Here is a 16249-nt window from a genome sequence, read left to right on the forward strand (position 1 = left end):
AGTGCTGACTTTCAGCAAAAATCACACATCTCTACTAAAATACAACTCAAACTCAGTCTGAAAAAAAGTTGTAAAAAGTGCATCAAATATTATACTGTAACACAGCTACTATATATTTTTCTTTTATATACCCATGGTTCATTTCTTTGCAGAGGAGAAACTGTTTACTATTGTAATATGGCTAAATCTTCACAATGAATAATGAGAAACCGCCAGATGAACGACAATGCAAACCAGTTTACTTAATGATCAAAAACTCATGGTGAGTATCTACTTCACCAGATCGTTAAGCCCTTTAGGAGGGAAAGTGACACAAAATTCTATATTGTCATATGAATAAAAACTTTTACAAAAAATATTTTAACATATCTTGTATCATTCACAATGTTCTAGTAAGTTTAAAATATCTAAGCTCATTGTCACATAATTCTATACATATGTCACCATACCTTTGTAAGGCCACAGGCTTGGCAGTGAAAAACAGAAGTAATTGTTTCTACTTTCTTATCTTTCATTCTTCTTGAGTGTTAAATGGTCCAAAACATTTTCCAGACAAGAAATGTCTGAAATCTAATATACTGTACTTATGCTTATTTAGCTAATCCTTTTATTGAATGTTCTTGTCCATTTTTACATTAAACTAATTTTTTAGTTGGGAGCCTGATGAAATCCTGGATGTACTTCACCACAGGTGTGATACAGAAGAACAGTAACACAACACACTTGCCATGGATCATTGTCATTAATGTTTGATGTCCTGATGCCCACATACGATACCAGGGGCCATAGAAAGGGTCTGACACAGCTGGGCACAACATATTGTTCAAGTTCACTTCTGTGATCTAAAGGGGTTAGAAAATAAGCTCATTAGCACATTTTAAAACTAGTGATGTTCTTTGCAATAATGAACAAGTGTACACACTTAACGTAACAAAAAGACTTTACGGTGACATAAACAAGACCTTAGAAATAACCTTCAACACAGATGACAGCTCTATATAGCAGATACATTTCCCTAGCTGTTTCTTAGGGATACCCACCAAAGGTGACTGATTTTTAGCAGCACTATCAATATCATTATATTGTCAATGAGAACTGTTAACTTTCAGATCTTTCCAACCCTAGACTGAATCAGGCACATGGCAGGCATGTAGCACGGAGAAATAGAAGAGACTCTTTCTAACTGAAAACCACATTTAGGCTTCCATGAAAGCCCCCATCTCTCATCTGCATGAAGACAACAGAGGGGATTAAGTCAGACTTCCTGACAAATCTGCTGCAGTAAGCACTTATAGAACAGTATTGTATTTTAAATGGTGTCTATTTCAGCAGGTTATTTGATTAGAAATGCTTCCCACATAGTCACAAATGAGGAAAGGTGGTCCTCAACCAAACTAAGAACATGAAGCCAGCATTAGGGTGTGCAAGTGTGACAGTGATGTTGAAAACTGAACCACAACCCAACACACTAAGGAGGAGAATTCCTAGTCATACGCATGTCTTCCATCCAAGAACCTTTGCAACACCAATGCCGTACAAAGGTCTGTTTTGCCTTTAGAAGTCATTTAAAGACTATAGTGCAATATGAAGTGCATGTTCTACGCCATGCAATAAATCCACATACCTCTGCCATTAACGCCCTCATCTATGAAAGATACAGCATGCCTTTACATACCCTAAATCAGATTTACTAATTTGTAGAAATATTGTTTATATGTGGCACAGAGATCCCGCAACCTTTATTAAAAGCTTTAGCTCAGGAATATTAGCCACATCCCAGATTAACATTTATTTTGTGCAAATAACTTACATTCATTTTATAATTCTATTAAATGGGTTCAGTCAAGTAGCCCATTAGGAAACTAGCCACAGCAGTTCCCTTTACATGCCCCCTCTATCTCTAAGGTTCTGAGAAGCTAAACCAGGTATAAATTAGCAGATCCTTTCCACTCATTCAGACTGGATTTAAGAGAGAGTTGGGAGCTAGTTTGTTTGATACAGAGAGGGAACTTATTCCATAGCTAGAAGATTTTTTTGGGAAAGGCATCTATCCTGCCAACAGGTTTGGTTAATGTTGCAGTGAAGATTTAGATCCTAGACTGGTGGTGCTATCTGTGGTTAAACAGGACAGGGGCATTTGTAAGCTACCTAGACATGTAGTAAAATGAGTTTTTAAATATTCTGTGTAGCTTATGGAGTAAAATGATAAAAGTTCTTAAATATTCTCTGTAGCTTATGGAACTCATAGCTGTGATTTTCTTGGTAAAGCAGCACTGTTTTTTTTTTTTTGCTTCGGCAAAATAAAAAGGCTTAGACAGATGCATACTACGGAGGAATTCTGCTCCTATGACTCTGACAATAGTGGGGTTGACAGACACAATAACGTCCTTGGACCTGAAGATTATTAACTACACTAAAGAGAGATTTTGTATGACAGTTGACAGATGGTGGTGAAAAGACTTTTAGCTGTCCACAAATGTACCAAACTCCCTTATGGCACTATCTACTTTGAAGTGGTCATCATTTGTCATTTTTTAAGGATTTGTAATATACAATAACATCTGGTAGATCTATAAAGTACAGCAACTACCCAATAATTACTTAATGTGATTACAAAGCTGAAAGCAACTCACTAACCTTGCAGTTACACCACTTAGAATAAATATCAATTTTCAGGCTGCAAAGATACCATTTCACTCTGATAATGATCCACATGGGTCATGCCTCTGTAATTTCCAAGGCACAAAACAATTACTGTTGAAAAAGTAACCGAAAAACAAGCAGCTGGGCAGCAAAATCCTCTGCAACAGTCTCATTTCAATGTACATGCTCTACTGCTACCTTTTCTTACTTACTACAGACCAATATTTTCCTTTTTTCTTATAATACAGGGACCAACGCAGTACTACACTGGCCAAATGTCATTTCAGATTAAGCAGCCTAGTACCACCCTAAAGGAAGCAGGGTCCTAATCGTACTTCAGTTGCTCAGTGTAAAGATTCAAACAATACTAGTTTCTTTAACCATTAAGAGAGAGACCAATAGGTGGTCCCTACCCCCAATGCATTTACTCAGCCATCACAAAACAATTGTAGCCACTATTCCCTTAAACTTTTACCACTATATTAAGCAGTATATTTTAATTTGCAGGACTCCTGGTGGTTAATAATTAATTTTATAAGGACTGCATCGATACATCACTGAAGTATACCATTGTAATCACCTTGCTCCAGGAATTACTATGAAAAATCATAAAGTACTTATATCACACACTTCATGACTTATTACTGAGTTGCTTATTTACCATTGCCCCCAAGGGATTGGCTCACTGCAGCAAACACTGTCCCTGGAATCAACTGTAATCCACTGAGGAATTGGCCTGCTTCCCTGTTCTACTGAGCCCCATTCCCACTTACTATCTACATCATTTTCCTTATATTTATCTAGTCATACTCCTAGGTTCATAGATATGTACTAGGCCAGCTGCCCTTGTGGCCATTTTTAGGCCTAGTCAATTTCCTTTTTGATGCTTTAATTAACCTATCCCGTTTGGTGGTAGACTGGCCTTAACCATCCCATGGTTGTATTATTAGGGGTTATATTACCCCGAGTGAGAAAAAGTTATGTACTCACCATAACGTTCCATCTGAGTAGTTGTACTTCATTTGTCTTCAACCTGTGGGTTTATGGATCTGTATTGGATCTGACATGGCTACATATCCAGCATCTAATCTGAGCTCCAAGCTCCTCCCCTTACCCATAATTTCCCCTGTCTCCTTCCTCCCTTCAGATCGAGTTCGCTGCTCAACATACACCTGACCAAACAAGACCTCATCTCTACTGGCAGCCCAAAAAAAACCTGAGCCAAAGCATAGTAATGGACAGCTCCTAGGATGTTCATCTTCCTTATCCATGGCCAGGACAACAGTGACAAGGTCGGGGGAAGGTGGGGGATAGTTGAAGACAACTGAAGTACCACTACTCAGGTGGAACATTATGGTGAGTACATAACATCTTTATCTGAAGTAGTTTGACTTCATTTAGTCTTCAACCTGTGGAACAGAATCCCCAGGTACTAACACCTGGGTGGCCCTCATGGAAGGATATTCCGGAGCACTGCGGAGCCATAGGATGCCCTGCTCCTGGATACAATGTCCAATTTGTAATGTGAGATGAAGGTATGAGATGAGGACCAAGTAGCTGCAGAACAAATATCATCCAGCGACGCCCTGGACCAAAAGGCTACTGAAGTACCCACTGATCTGGTGGAATGTGCTTTTACCTGACCTGGAGGGGAAATACCCTTGACAGCATATGCTCAAACAATGCATTGGGAAATCCAACGAGCAATTGTCATCTTAAAAATTGGTTTCCCTTAAAAGGGGTTTGAGTAAGAAACAACTGATCAGATTTACATACAGCTTTCACCCTGTGCAAGTAGAATCGCAATTGCCTGTGCACATCCAGCAGAAGTAATTTATATTCACCCCTATTCTGAAAATTAGGAAAAACGACAAAGATTGTCAGTCTGACTGATATTGGCTTCTGAGAAATAAGATCCGGAACTGGATCCAATGTCCATGGTGGAATTACTAGGTGAGACCAATGGGAGGGAAACCAGACTTGGCAAGGCCAGAATAGGGCGATGAGGATCACAGTGTTCCCCAGCCTGCAAGCTTTCTGAAAAAACTTCAAGATCAGGGGCAGTGGGGGATAGGCATAAAGAAGACTGGGAGCCCAAGCATGAATCAGTACGTCCCTGAGGGTTCAGAGCAAAGAACTCGCTGTATTTTGCTTTGGATGGAGACGCGAATAGAGCCTAGCAAGGATGACCCCAGTTTAGAAAGATCTGCTCTGCCACTGACGATTCAGAGGCCACTCATAAGGCATCAGGATAGATCTGCTGAGCCTGTGCGCTACAATATTGGACTATACCGGGATGCATGCTGCCACCAGAAAATGGCTGGTGGAGATTGCCCATTCCCACACTCTTGTGGTTTTGCAACAAAGGGGGTAAGATCTGGTTCCTCCTTGTTTGTTAATTGTAACAAACACCAAAAACTGAATAAAGAACAAACAAGTCCCAGCAACTATTGAATCCACACACTTGATTTAATCTGAAAAATAACTTTTAACCGCTTTTCATCTGCTTAGTGGCAAACTTCATCAGAAATTACAACTCCACATAGGACAAACATTTAAGTAGAGACTTAGACCAAAAAACGAGACACAATTAACTAATTAGCAAATGCAGCTGAAAAAACTTTTCAATCAGTACATATATAAACAACCTTATTCATAAAAATAAACACTAAAATAATTTAAAATATGTAGAATAACTCCATCAAAAAAGTTAATACATTACTCAACATTCATATAAAGACAAAATCCTAAAATAGATAAAAAAAAAATGAAATAAATTTATCTAAACCAGTGGAACCTTTAATAAACTGTTACCTTTGTAGACTCCTGAGTTTCAGGATACTACTTAATGAACATGCCTCATTTAATCCAGGAGCATAACATGCATTCAGTTTTATTTGCCACTTAAGTTCCAACTCTTCAAGTTTGAAAGCAAAAGGACCTCCTCTAAAATCATGTTTAACACTGTCAATAGCTAGAAATTTAAAATGGTGGTTCCTATTCGAATAAACATGTTTAGCAAGTGCATTGTCAAGTTTGTTACGACTTATAGCATATAAATGTTCATACATCCTGTCACAGAGTCTGAGCTCCGTTTTCCCCACATAGAACGCAGAACACTGTGTACATCTCGCTAAATAGACAATAGCACTTGAATTACAGTTAAATTTTTTCTGTAAACTGTATTTGTAACCACTGACTGTAAAATAGTTAGTCACGTCTACGTGTTTGCAAAAATTGCAGGACTCACATTTAATCATACCTGTAGTTCTAAAAGATTTGGAAAACTGTTTTTCTAACAGGTCTTTCAAATGTCTACCCCGTTTAAATACTATATTTGGGGAATCTCCAAGTTTACTAAATAGGACCTGGTTACATCTACGCAGCTCCCAGTTTTTCTTAATATTTACACAAGAACTACTTTGTGTACTGAATGTAGTTATAAAACTACAACATAATAATTGCCTTTTAGATGGCACTTCATCATTATGTACAGGTGACTCTGAAGTGTCCACAATCAGTGAATCTTCAAGAACAGGACCTCTATTGACCAATATTGGCTCAAAAGTGTGATTTGCTCTTTTAACTTTTACTTCTTCTATCAATGCATCCAACAAAAATTCAGGATACCCCCAATGCAAAAAGTGTTTTCAGAAATGTACATTCCTTTTGAAAATCCTCATCTTGAGAAATAATCCGTGAAGCCCTGACTATTGGCCTTTTATAACCGACCTTTTCTGGTGTAAGGGGTGGCAACTGGAAAAATGCAGAAATGTATTGGAACATGTATTTTTCCTGAATATTTTTGCCGTGCAACAATTCAAAACCCTGTTTTTAATGAGCCATATGTCTAAGAAATAGCATCCAAATTGAAATTAGACGTAAAACACAAAAATTCTGTTGAACTGTTAAACCTATTCAACAACATACGTCCTACCTTTTCATCACCCTTTAACAAGATGAAAATATCATCAATGTATCTTGTATAATAAGCTAAACATTCAGATATATTCACATCTTTGAAAACAAATTCAGATTCCCAGTACGCCATAACTAGGTTAGCTACTCTTGCCCCACATGGGGAGCCCATAGCTAACCCTACTTTCTGCAAATAAAATTGTTTGTTAAATGTGAAAAAGTTGTTAGAAAGAACCAAGTCCAACAGCTCTGTCACTAACGAAATGTCTTGGCTCAGGGCATTATGCTTCAACATCATTATGCCACCCACTCTATGCCAACCTGGTGAGGGATGCATGTATATAGGTCCTTGACATCAATTGTAAGGAAGTTATACCTATCTATGTACTCCAAGGTGTTAATTTTTGCAAGGAATGACAAAGAATCCTTACAGATTTGTTCTTCTAAGGACACGTATTTCTGTAACATTGAGTCAATGACCTTAGCACAAGTGTAGGTCGGTGACCCACGACTATCCACAAGTGGCCTCATAGGGGGATTTATGAGGTCCTTGTGGATTTTGGGTATACCGAATAAGGATGGGTAAACTGGAAATTATATAGTCATATAGTTCAGCAATGCTTGATCAATACGGCCTTCAATGAACAAGTCATTGATACATGACTTAACTAAGTTATAAGCTTTATTGACCTCAGACCTTGAACTCAGCTGGTACGCTTCGTTACTCAGTAACTGATGCATTCGATCAATATAATCACTAGTATCAAACACTACTAATCCTCCTCCTTTATCGGGTTTACATACCCAAATGTCTTGTGAATGAATATACTTAATAAATTCGCATTCATCACGATAAGCGACTGGCCTACTCTTACTGGTAAACCCATGTTTTACCATGTGTCTAAAATCTAATTCACACATGTTTTCAAACATCTGCAATACTGGGTGAAGTGGAGGGTTAAATGTGCTAGATATACGATACAATTGAGCTACTTCTGAATTTGTACTACTTCCAAAAAGAATCTGAAAATTTAATTTCCTAGTAAAAGATTTCAACTCTATAATTGTTTTCACAATATCCATCCTATGTTGGGGTACATAAGTGTAACCTTTAGCTAAAATGTTAACCAATTCAGGAGAAATTGTGCTAGTAGAAAAATTATATATATTAAAGTCTTTATCCTTATTAGCAATAATAAGTGGTCCTGTTCTGGTATGTTGTAAATCATTTCACAGTCTGGCAAAATAGACAAACTAGAAGCATCCTTTACACTTGAACATTGAGAAACAAGAGCTGCCACATGTTGAAAACAGGAATAATACTCTGTAGGGAAAGTAACTACCTCATACAGAGAGTCTTCCCCATGTATTACTTTTAGTTCCTGGTTGGTTTCGATTTGATCTTGTTGCTGTACTGATTCCTCTGTTGCTTCGGCTTGGCACCTGTATAGTTCACTTGCTGAAAAACCTGTTGCTCAGCAGTGTTAACATTTGTCTGTTGCCTAGTGTTATTACTATAAAATACACAAAGGCCATTTTGAAGCCTCTCGCTCCTTCTAATTATGGGTGCCACAGGCCCAGTAACCTCAGGATCACTGTTAGAGCCTAACAACTCAAACTCAATATTAACATTGTTGCTAGATGAAGACTGTTGCCCTTCACTAGAGGAGGGCACATGCTGAAAATCAAGGCTAGTGTGCACGTTCATATTATCTTTTAATTGCCATACTTGAGCAGCCAAAGGTGGTGGATAAGCTGCTCCTTGGCTGTACGCCTTGCAGTCACGATCAAGCTTTTTGAGCTTAAACATATGTTGCTCAATGCTAGAAAAAACTCTAGTATATTCAAATTTATATCTAGCAAATTCTAAATCATTAAGCACTGCCTTGATCAGAATTTCAGAAACTTTACAAACCATAGGGAGAGAAATACTCAATGCATCGGGGGGGGGGGGTCTATATTACCATGTCGAAAGACATGTTCGCCGAACACCTCTTAATCGTCATGGAAATACTGACCTGTTAAAATCCCGAATTTCTTCTTCAGCAATTTTTTTCCCCAGGGAGAAAAAAAAAAAAAAAAAATTCGGCAGTCATTGGGGATTTGCCCTTTTCCCCACTGTAGTGCAATCTTGGAATTGGTATATTTAGTTGGGGGGTGTGGGGGTGAAGCCCTCCACTTTGTAGGGTTTGAAAGTGTGTTTTTTGTTTTGTGTGTATGGCCGAGTGATTTTCTCCCCTGGGAAAAAAATTTGCTGATGTGGCAGTTCGGGATTATAACAGGTTGATATTTCTGTGTCAATTAAGACGTGTTTGGCGAACATGTCTTTCGACATGTAATATAGACTCAGTAGGGGCTAGGGCAGACAAAGTACAGTTGTGTAAAATATCACCATAACACTAGATGTCATCTTCATTGTTGCAGTATTCTTCACTGTAGGAATTTCCTGCCAAGGATAGCCCGTCTGCCCAGTATAAAACAGCCTTTAGCTCTTGTATGTGCTGTACATCACATGTATGCTGCCTAACAGAAGACAAACATTTGCCATGAAAAGAACCAAAAACATGGCCTTATCCAGGAAGAGATTGTTTGCGTAGAAACAGCTAAACCCAATGTCCTGGAATGAAAGAAAAAAAGCTTGTCAAACCTATGAATGGCCTTAGTTTTATCCAAATACCTGAACTGTCTGTGCAAATCCAAGGTATGTAAAACCCTTTCACTAGCAGAATGAGGGAATGGGAAAAAGGAAGGGAGTTGTTCTGGCTCATTCAAAGACAACTCATATACCACTTTTGGCATAAAATTAGGATTAGTATGAAGGGGCACCCTGTCCCTGTAAAAAAAAAAAATGAGGGATGGCTACAGGGCCTAAAGCTCAGATACCCTCTGACCAGAAGAGCAAACAAGCAATAAGAAAGTCTTCTAGGTACAATGTTGCAGAGAAACTGAACCTGCAGGCTTAAAAGGAACATGTGCTATTTTGTCTAAATCAAAATTAAGGCCCCATGGAGAAGGAATGGGCTTCCTGGGGGGGGGGCGCTAAGATGTAGTACACTTTAAGAAACTGGTTGACCTCAAAAAATGAGAAGCCAGAGGAGGATTCAATAGCAGACAAATGGGTCATTACAGAATAGGCCAAGCCAGACTGGAGCAACTCACAAATAGGAGAGAACCAAAGGAACCCCATTGCAAAAAAAATTTCTGGTTATAAGCACGGCATCAGGCAGAATCTTTCTTCCATTTGGAAAAGTCTCTGGTTGCAGGTTTTCTTGCTTCCTGTAAAACCCTGAGCATGTCCTCAGAAAAGAGGTGCCTAAAAGGGAGGAAATCCCCATCACCCACGGTGTCAGTCGAAGGCTTGACAAGTGAGGATGGACGAGTAATCCCCTTGTCCTGTGTGAGGAGGTCCAACCTGTGAGGTAACGTGTGGCGATTGCCTATGGCCAGATGCATTAAGAGGGGGGACTGGTGCTGTCTTGGCCAAAAGGGAGTCACTAACAAGATTTTTGGGATGTCCAGCTGAATCTTCTGCAAGAAGACTTGGAAGTAGGGATAGGGGGAGAAGGCATAGAGAAACATCCTTTTTCAAGGAAAAGAAAGGACGTCTGTCCTCCATGCCAGATGACATGGCAGTTTGGAACAGAAAAGAGGGAGCTGCCTGTTCAGAGGGGAGGCAAAAAGATCTACCCGAGAAATATCCCACTGATGGACTATGTACAGAAACAAATCTCTGTGAAATAACTACTTCTAAGCCTATATTTTGTACCTGCTTAAAGTGTCTGCCACTAGATTGAACTCTGAAGGAATACACACTGTCCGAAAAGTTAACCGATAACCGAGAGCCACATCCCATGCGTGAAGATCCAGCCAGCCAGCAGAGAAGTTAAGACTTTATGCCCCCTGCTTGCTGACATAACACACGATTGTGGTGTTGTCCATGTAAACCTTCAAAAGGCTTGGACAGAGGATAGTGTGAAAAGCCAGAATCAGGACTCTCATCTTTTTCATGCTGATATGGAGCAAAGACCTTGAACTTTCCGGTGACCACAAGAACCCCCCCACCCCCACCCCACCCGTGTATGAAGGGTCAGTGAACAGTTCTTGACAAGGAAGCAAAGTCTGAAAAGGTAGACCTGAGTTGAGGGTAAGTTGTTGAATTCACCACTCGAAATCCTGACCTGAGCTACCATTGAAGCTTCTGCATATGCAGTCTTGCAAGATGGAGCACTGGAACAGAAGAGGCCCTGAATCCAAGGGCTTGAAGAAACTCTGGCTAGAATAGCAGGCAGAGAAAGAACAGACAAAGTTGTCAAAGACGTACCTTTTGGGGGAGGAAGAGAGATCAGTATTGGTACTGTCTGAATCATGCAACCCAGATGCACATGATCCTGGCAGGGAGTCAAGACAGGCCTTTGGAAGTTGACAGTGAATCCTAGACATTGAAGGAGAGAGATGGTGAAGTCCAGATCCTGTAATGTGCAACTGACAGAAGGTGCCTAAAGCAACAGATCATCCAGAAAAGGTAAAATCTGAATGCCATAGAGCCTATAAAAGGCAATCACAGGAACTCGTCATTTTCTGAATACCCTTGGGGCAGTACACAGCAAAGTAGAGAAATGAAAATGAGAGTAAGAAACAAAGAAAAGTAAAAAAACTCCCTGAAAAGAAGGTGAATAGGAATATGAATGTAATTGTCCTTTAGATCCAAGGACACCAGAAAAGCCTGGGGTATTAAGAGGAAACAAGGTCTGAAGAGTAAGCATCCGGAAAGAAGGAACCCTGAGAAATGTGTTGCGCAAGGAGAGATCCAGAATAGGCATCCAAGTGCCCTACTTCTGAGGAACCAGGAACATCCTAGAGTAAAAATCTTTTTCCTATTTGGGAAGGAGGGACAGACTGAATAGTTCCCTAGTCCACCAGCGACGCATGGACCTCTGAGAAAAGCGAAAGTTGTTCCAGAAAAGGTTGGGGAAATCCCTGAAAAAGGAGGGGAGAAATTTCCACACAATGAAGTAACCCTGATGGATAACAGAACCAGAGAATCCAAGGTGATAAAGATGCCAGTTTGGAAGACAGAGGGAAACCAAAAAGATGAGGGGAAGGGGAGGGCAAGACAAAGAGAAGCGGCCTTGTCAGATAAAGGAGGCTTCTGGGCCACAGAAGCCTGAGAAGACTTAGCAGGAGGAGCTGGCATACTACTCTTCCTGCCTTTAGCGGCCTGATGAGGCTGTCTGTGAACTAAAGAAAGCCTAGTAGGATAATTCCTCTGGAACTTGGGAATAAGAGACAAAAATATGTTTAAGGTCATGCAAACTCTTACCTTTTTCTTGAAGAGACAGACATAGCAGCAGCAGTCACAAAGAGATTTTATTATCCAAAAGAGCATCCATGAACTTGGCCTTGATGTCTTCACATACTGACTGCAGACGAATCCAAGAACAACGCCTCATGATGTACCCAAAGGCAGCAGCTCTGGAAGGGGCATCAGCAGCATCATAGCTGCACTTGATAGAGTTATGAGCCACCTGAGAGTTACAACTCAAAACAGAAAGAGCAGAAGATTTTGCCTCAGAATCAGGGAGGTCAGAAAAAACCTTACAAGCCTGGGCAATCAAGGTTGGAGCATATATGGTCATGTGGGTCTGGTAATTGATGGCTCAAAAGGCCAAAGCAGAAGAAGATTATCAATTACTTTTTCAACAACTTATCACCCAAAAGATCCTATACTACCCTAAAAATACCCCAATCCTCACTAATCTCATCTCCCCTTACAAAAATCTTGCAACTCTACGCTCAGCAAATAAACTTCAAATCTCTTCCATTAAATCCAACAACAAAGCTGGGGACTCACTCTTCTCAAACACCATAGGAAAGAGCTGGAATCATCTTCCTTCTGAACTTTCCAACCTTACTTCTACTCTACTTTTTAAGAAGAACCTTAAAGAATATCTTAAATCCCACTGACTTTGTCCCTGCTCCAAACCTGACTGATATCTCTTGCCCCCTCATGCTCTTTCTCAAAAAAAAAAAAAAAAATGTTTTACTTTATCTTCTGTTTTAATTTTTGTTTTTCTCATAGTATTTGATTCTAGACTAAATTTGCTAAATAACTCTGTATAACTCTACCTTTTAATGTTAATTTTGTAACAAATTTTATTTTATTTTAATTATACTTTATTGTATTTCCTTGTCATTGTTGCTGCTCGGAGCTTTTCTCCCCGGGCCTCTACTGAAAATGGACATGTATCCAGTTAGACTAGCCCGGTCAACAAATGTAAAATAAATAAAATAAATAAATAAATCTTCATTGCGCTACTATCCTTATCTGAAGGCAGAAGCCCAGGAGAGGGCAAAAGTTTGGTTGACTTGTCAGAGGAGACTGACATCACAGCAGTGTCAGCAAGTCGTCACAAATAAGAATAGACTATCCCTCAGGAACCTTACAGAACCTGTCGGGTTTCTTTGGAGCAGGTAGCTGAGAATCAGGCGACACAGATCAGCTATAAAGGTGTCTAAAAAAGCAGCAACGCAGGAAGTACCGCAGAGGGTTTAGGAGTGTCCACTTGAAGCAGCTCATAATACCTTTTCTAGATATCAGACACTTAAGAAGAATCCCACTTAAAGTATTCCATCATTCTAGCTATAGTGTCTCCAAAAGACATTACTCAAAGGAGACTCAGGATTAACAGACTCTTCATCAGAACTATAAGCCACAGCTGAAGTCATCTGGGAAGAGTAAGACAAGGACCCATGATTAGACTCTGAATCCTCACCTGAGGAATTGGGTTCCCTAGCCTGTTTGGAAGGAGTAGAAGTCCAAGGGAGAGTAGGCACAGAAATGTCTTGGGGAGACTTCAGGGCCATTAAGCATTAAACAGGCTTTGGATAAACTCTTGCCATTCCTTTAGAGTATACTTAGGGCGTACAGAAGTATAAAAAACACCAAAGGCAGTGAATAATTCACCAAAACAGGATTTGTTAGTGCTTTCGTCCATATAAAATACATGAACTTCTTCAGACAAGTAGTACTTAGAACATACTACAGACTTTAAATATCCAAAGCAATTATGACATCCTGTTTTGGTGAATTATTTGCTGCCTTTGGTGTTTATCAGTTTGTCATGCTTGTTGTGCTTTGGCGTACAGAAGTATGCTTAGTCTTCCGATTTTTCTTGGTAGGGACATCCGCCCTAACAAACACTGGGGGTTCAGGCCCTTGACAAGATTCATTAAGAGTACCCACAACCTCTTCTCTGACCAGAATCTGTGGAATCCCTCTAGGACTGTCTGAGATGACCAACTATGGTTCCCCCTCAATGTCCACAGCAGACACCTGCAAAGTCTCAGAGAACATATGAAAGGAAGGATCCATGACAGCCTCTGATGGGGTCGGGGCAGAGGAATACAATGTAGACATTGGACAGTGTACAGAGCTATCACCAACTTCTAGAGAAATGTCCACTGGAGGGTGGAGAGCCAAAGAATCTGACCAAGATTTCTTGACCTTCTTAACGGTGCCTTGGGTTTAGAAGATTCTGCCATGCTACCCTTGGGCTAGCAGTTTAAGCATCTGGTTCTTGAGATAAACGGCCAGGGAAGATAACAGACTTCTAAGAGTCTTAGGCACAGACTCTCTACAAATGCTATAGGATGCATGGTCATGGGAAGCATCCAGGCAAAAAAGACACTGTTCGTGACAATCCTTATGGGGAATCTGCCTCCCTCACAGACATTTTCCCTTCTTGGATGACTAACTCTAGGTGACTAAAAAAGAACAAGACCAAAAGAAAAAAAGAAGAAAGACCCCAATGGGGCACTTATCTGACAGCTCGGTATTCAGCATAGCAAAAGGGCATTCAGACTGATGAAGGATGACAGTGTTTGGACTGATAGCTAAGTTGTTCTGGGTAACTGTGTCTGTATGTCACCCTTATGCCCTACGTCCTGAACAGGGAGCATACGTGTGATGTACAGTGCATATAAGATCTAAAAGGCTTTGGTATACTGGCTGGACGTTCGGCTATCCTTGGCAGGAGATCTCTACAGTGAATACTGCAACAGTGATCTAAAGGGCATCAATAGTGATGCAGCAAACAGAAAGGTACTGAAATGCAACTTTAAGCACGCAAACAATAAGCAGAATATAAGGCTCTAGCAGGAAAACTGGAATGTAAACAACTGTAGAAGCAAAATTTACAAGACTGCTACTGCTGCAATCCTAGAAAGAGGATTTTCCAGCAGCACTGCTTATAGAAAAATGCAGTAACAAATTACTACATGAAGCTAAATCCTGCAATAGTTCATTACTCTATCACAACTGCAAGTGAAACTACAAGACAAAGGCCCTAGACCAAGATCAAAATACAAACAGGTAACTTTTACATCCCACTTCCAATCTACCCAAATATAAAATGAACCCCTACCTTAGGTGCTTCCCTTAGCTCCACCCATAGGTTCATAGGATGATACTAGGCTATTGGCCCGGAGGCCTTTATAAGCCTAGCCAAGAATTTTGCCCATGTTCCCTCAATGTCAGCACCTGTTTCCCCTGTCCAGCAGGGACAGAGGTGGGATCCCAGGGGTATATTTTCCGTTTCCCATCCAGTCGTCCAGGTTCCTCTTAAAGAGGGCTAGAGAGGTACTCTACTTGACATGGAGAAGGAGTCTATTCCACATATGGAGGGGGGGGGGGGTCTTTGGGACACAAATCTATCCCGCCAACAAGTTCTATTAATGTCACAGACCAGGTTAAGGCCTTGCGTGTGGGTTGCACACGTAGAGCTCGTCTTACGGATATGCAGCAACTCCATCAAGTTGGGTCTGTAATGGCCTTGTAAGCCAAACACAGTTCACCAATGAGCAGTCTGTATGAGACAGAGTAGAGGGACAAGGCTTTTAGCCTGTCTGTACAGGAAAGGTGTTTGAGACCCTGGATTTTCCTGGTCAGGAACCACTGTGGTCTCTACAACTGCTGCATGTGCCTGGCAAGGTACATGCCAAAGGGAGCATTGTACTCGATAATGGGCCTGATAAGGGAGGAGTACAGGAATGTTATCACCTCCTTGTTCCTGGAGGAAATCCCTTGTTTATGAGGTGGGCCATGTAGAAAGCCTTCCATACAATGGAGGCAACATGGTGGTCAAAAGTCAGGTTGCTATCAACCTGGGTGCCCAAGTCCCTCATAACTGACTGCATGCTTAGTACGTTGTTATTAATGTGAAAATTAGTGGGGATGACATTTTCCCTAAAGGGGATAATGATGCATTTCTTGGCATTCAGTTTGAGGCCATGCTTCTGGCACCAGTCATTAGTCTATACTAATCCCTCTCCACTGATTTTCTCATTGGATTCTTACTGCTCTCTCTACACTGAGTTGAGGTTAGCAAAGACGTGTAAGAAAGGGCAAACTACTGCTTCACTTTTTCCAACACATATTCTTCACCTAAGCACTCCTGGCAAAAAAATACATATTACTCCAAAACTCCCATAGCCCACAATCGAACTGCAGTCTGTTTTAATCACTTTACCTAGTTAGCCTGAAGTCCACAGCAAAAAACTTTACCTGCTGTCTAGATCAAAATCGGTCACCTGCATCCCACAACAACAAATACTCTTTTGTGCAAATACCATAAACAGTCACTTTTACTAATAATCTTCATATGGTTTCTACACAACATTACATTAGTAC

General features: G+C 40.4%; 1 protein-coding gene across 1 annotated transcript in view; it reads right to left on the bottom strand.

The window, feature by feature from the left end:
* Window positions 1–217: 217 nt before the first annotated feature.
* TMEM164 (transmembrane protein 164) overlaps window positions 218–16249 on the bottom strand; it is a 1027811-nt gene continuing 1011779 nt past the window's right edge. Inside the window, exon 6 of the mRNA XM_044057200.1 lies at window positions 218–842. Within this exon, the coding sequence (XP_043913135.1) occupies window positions 636–842 (207 nt within the window). The 3' untranslated portion in view covers window positions 218–635. The remainder of the gene's footprint in view (window positions 843–16249) is intronic.

This window comes from Protopterus annectens, chromosome 15.part0 (assembly GCF_019279795.1).
Source record: "Protopterus annectens isolate FY-2018-M chromosome 15.part0, PAN1.0, whole genome shotgun sequence".
Lineage (NCBI taxonomy): Eukaryota > Metazoa > Chordata > Ceratodontiformes > Protopteridae > Protopterus > Protopterus annectens.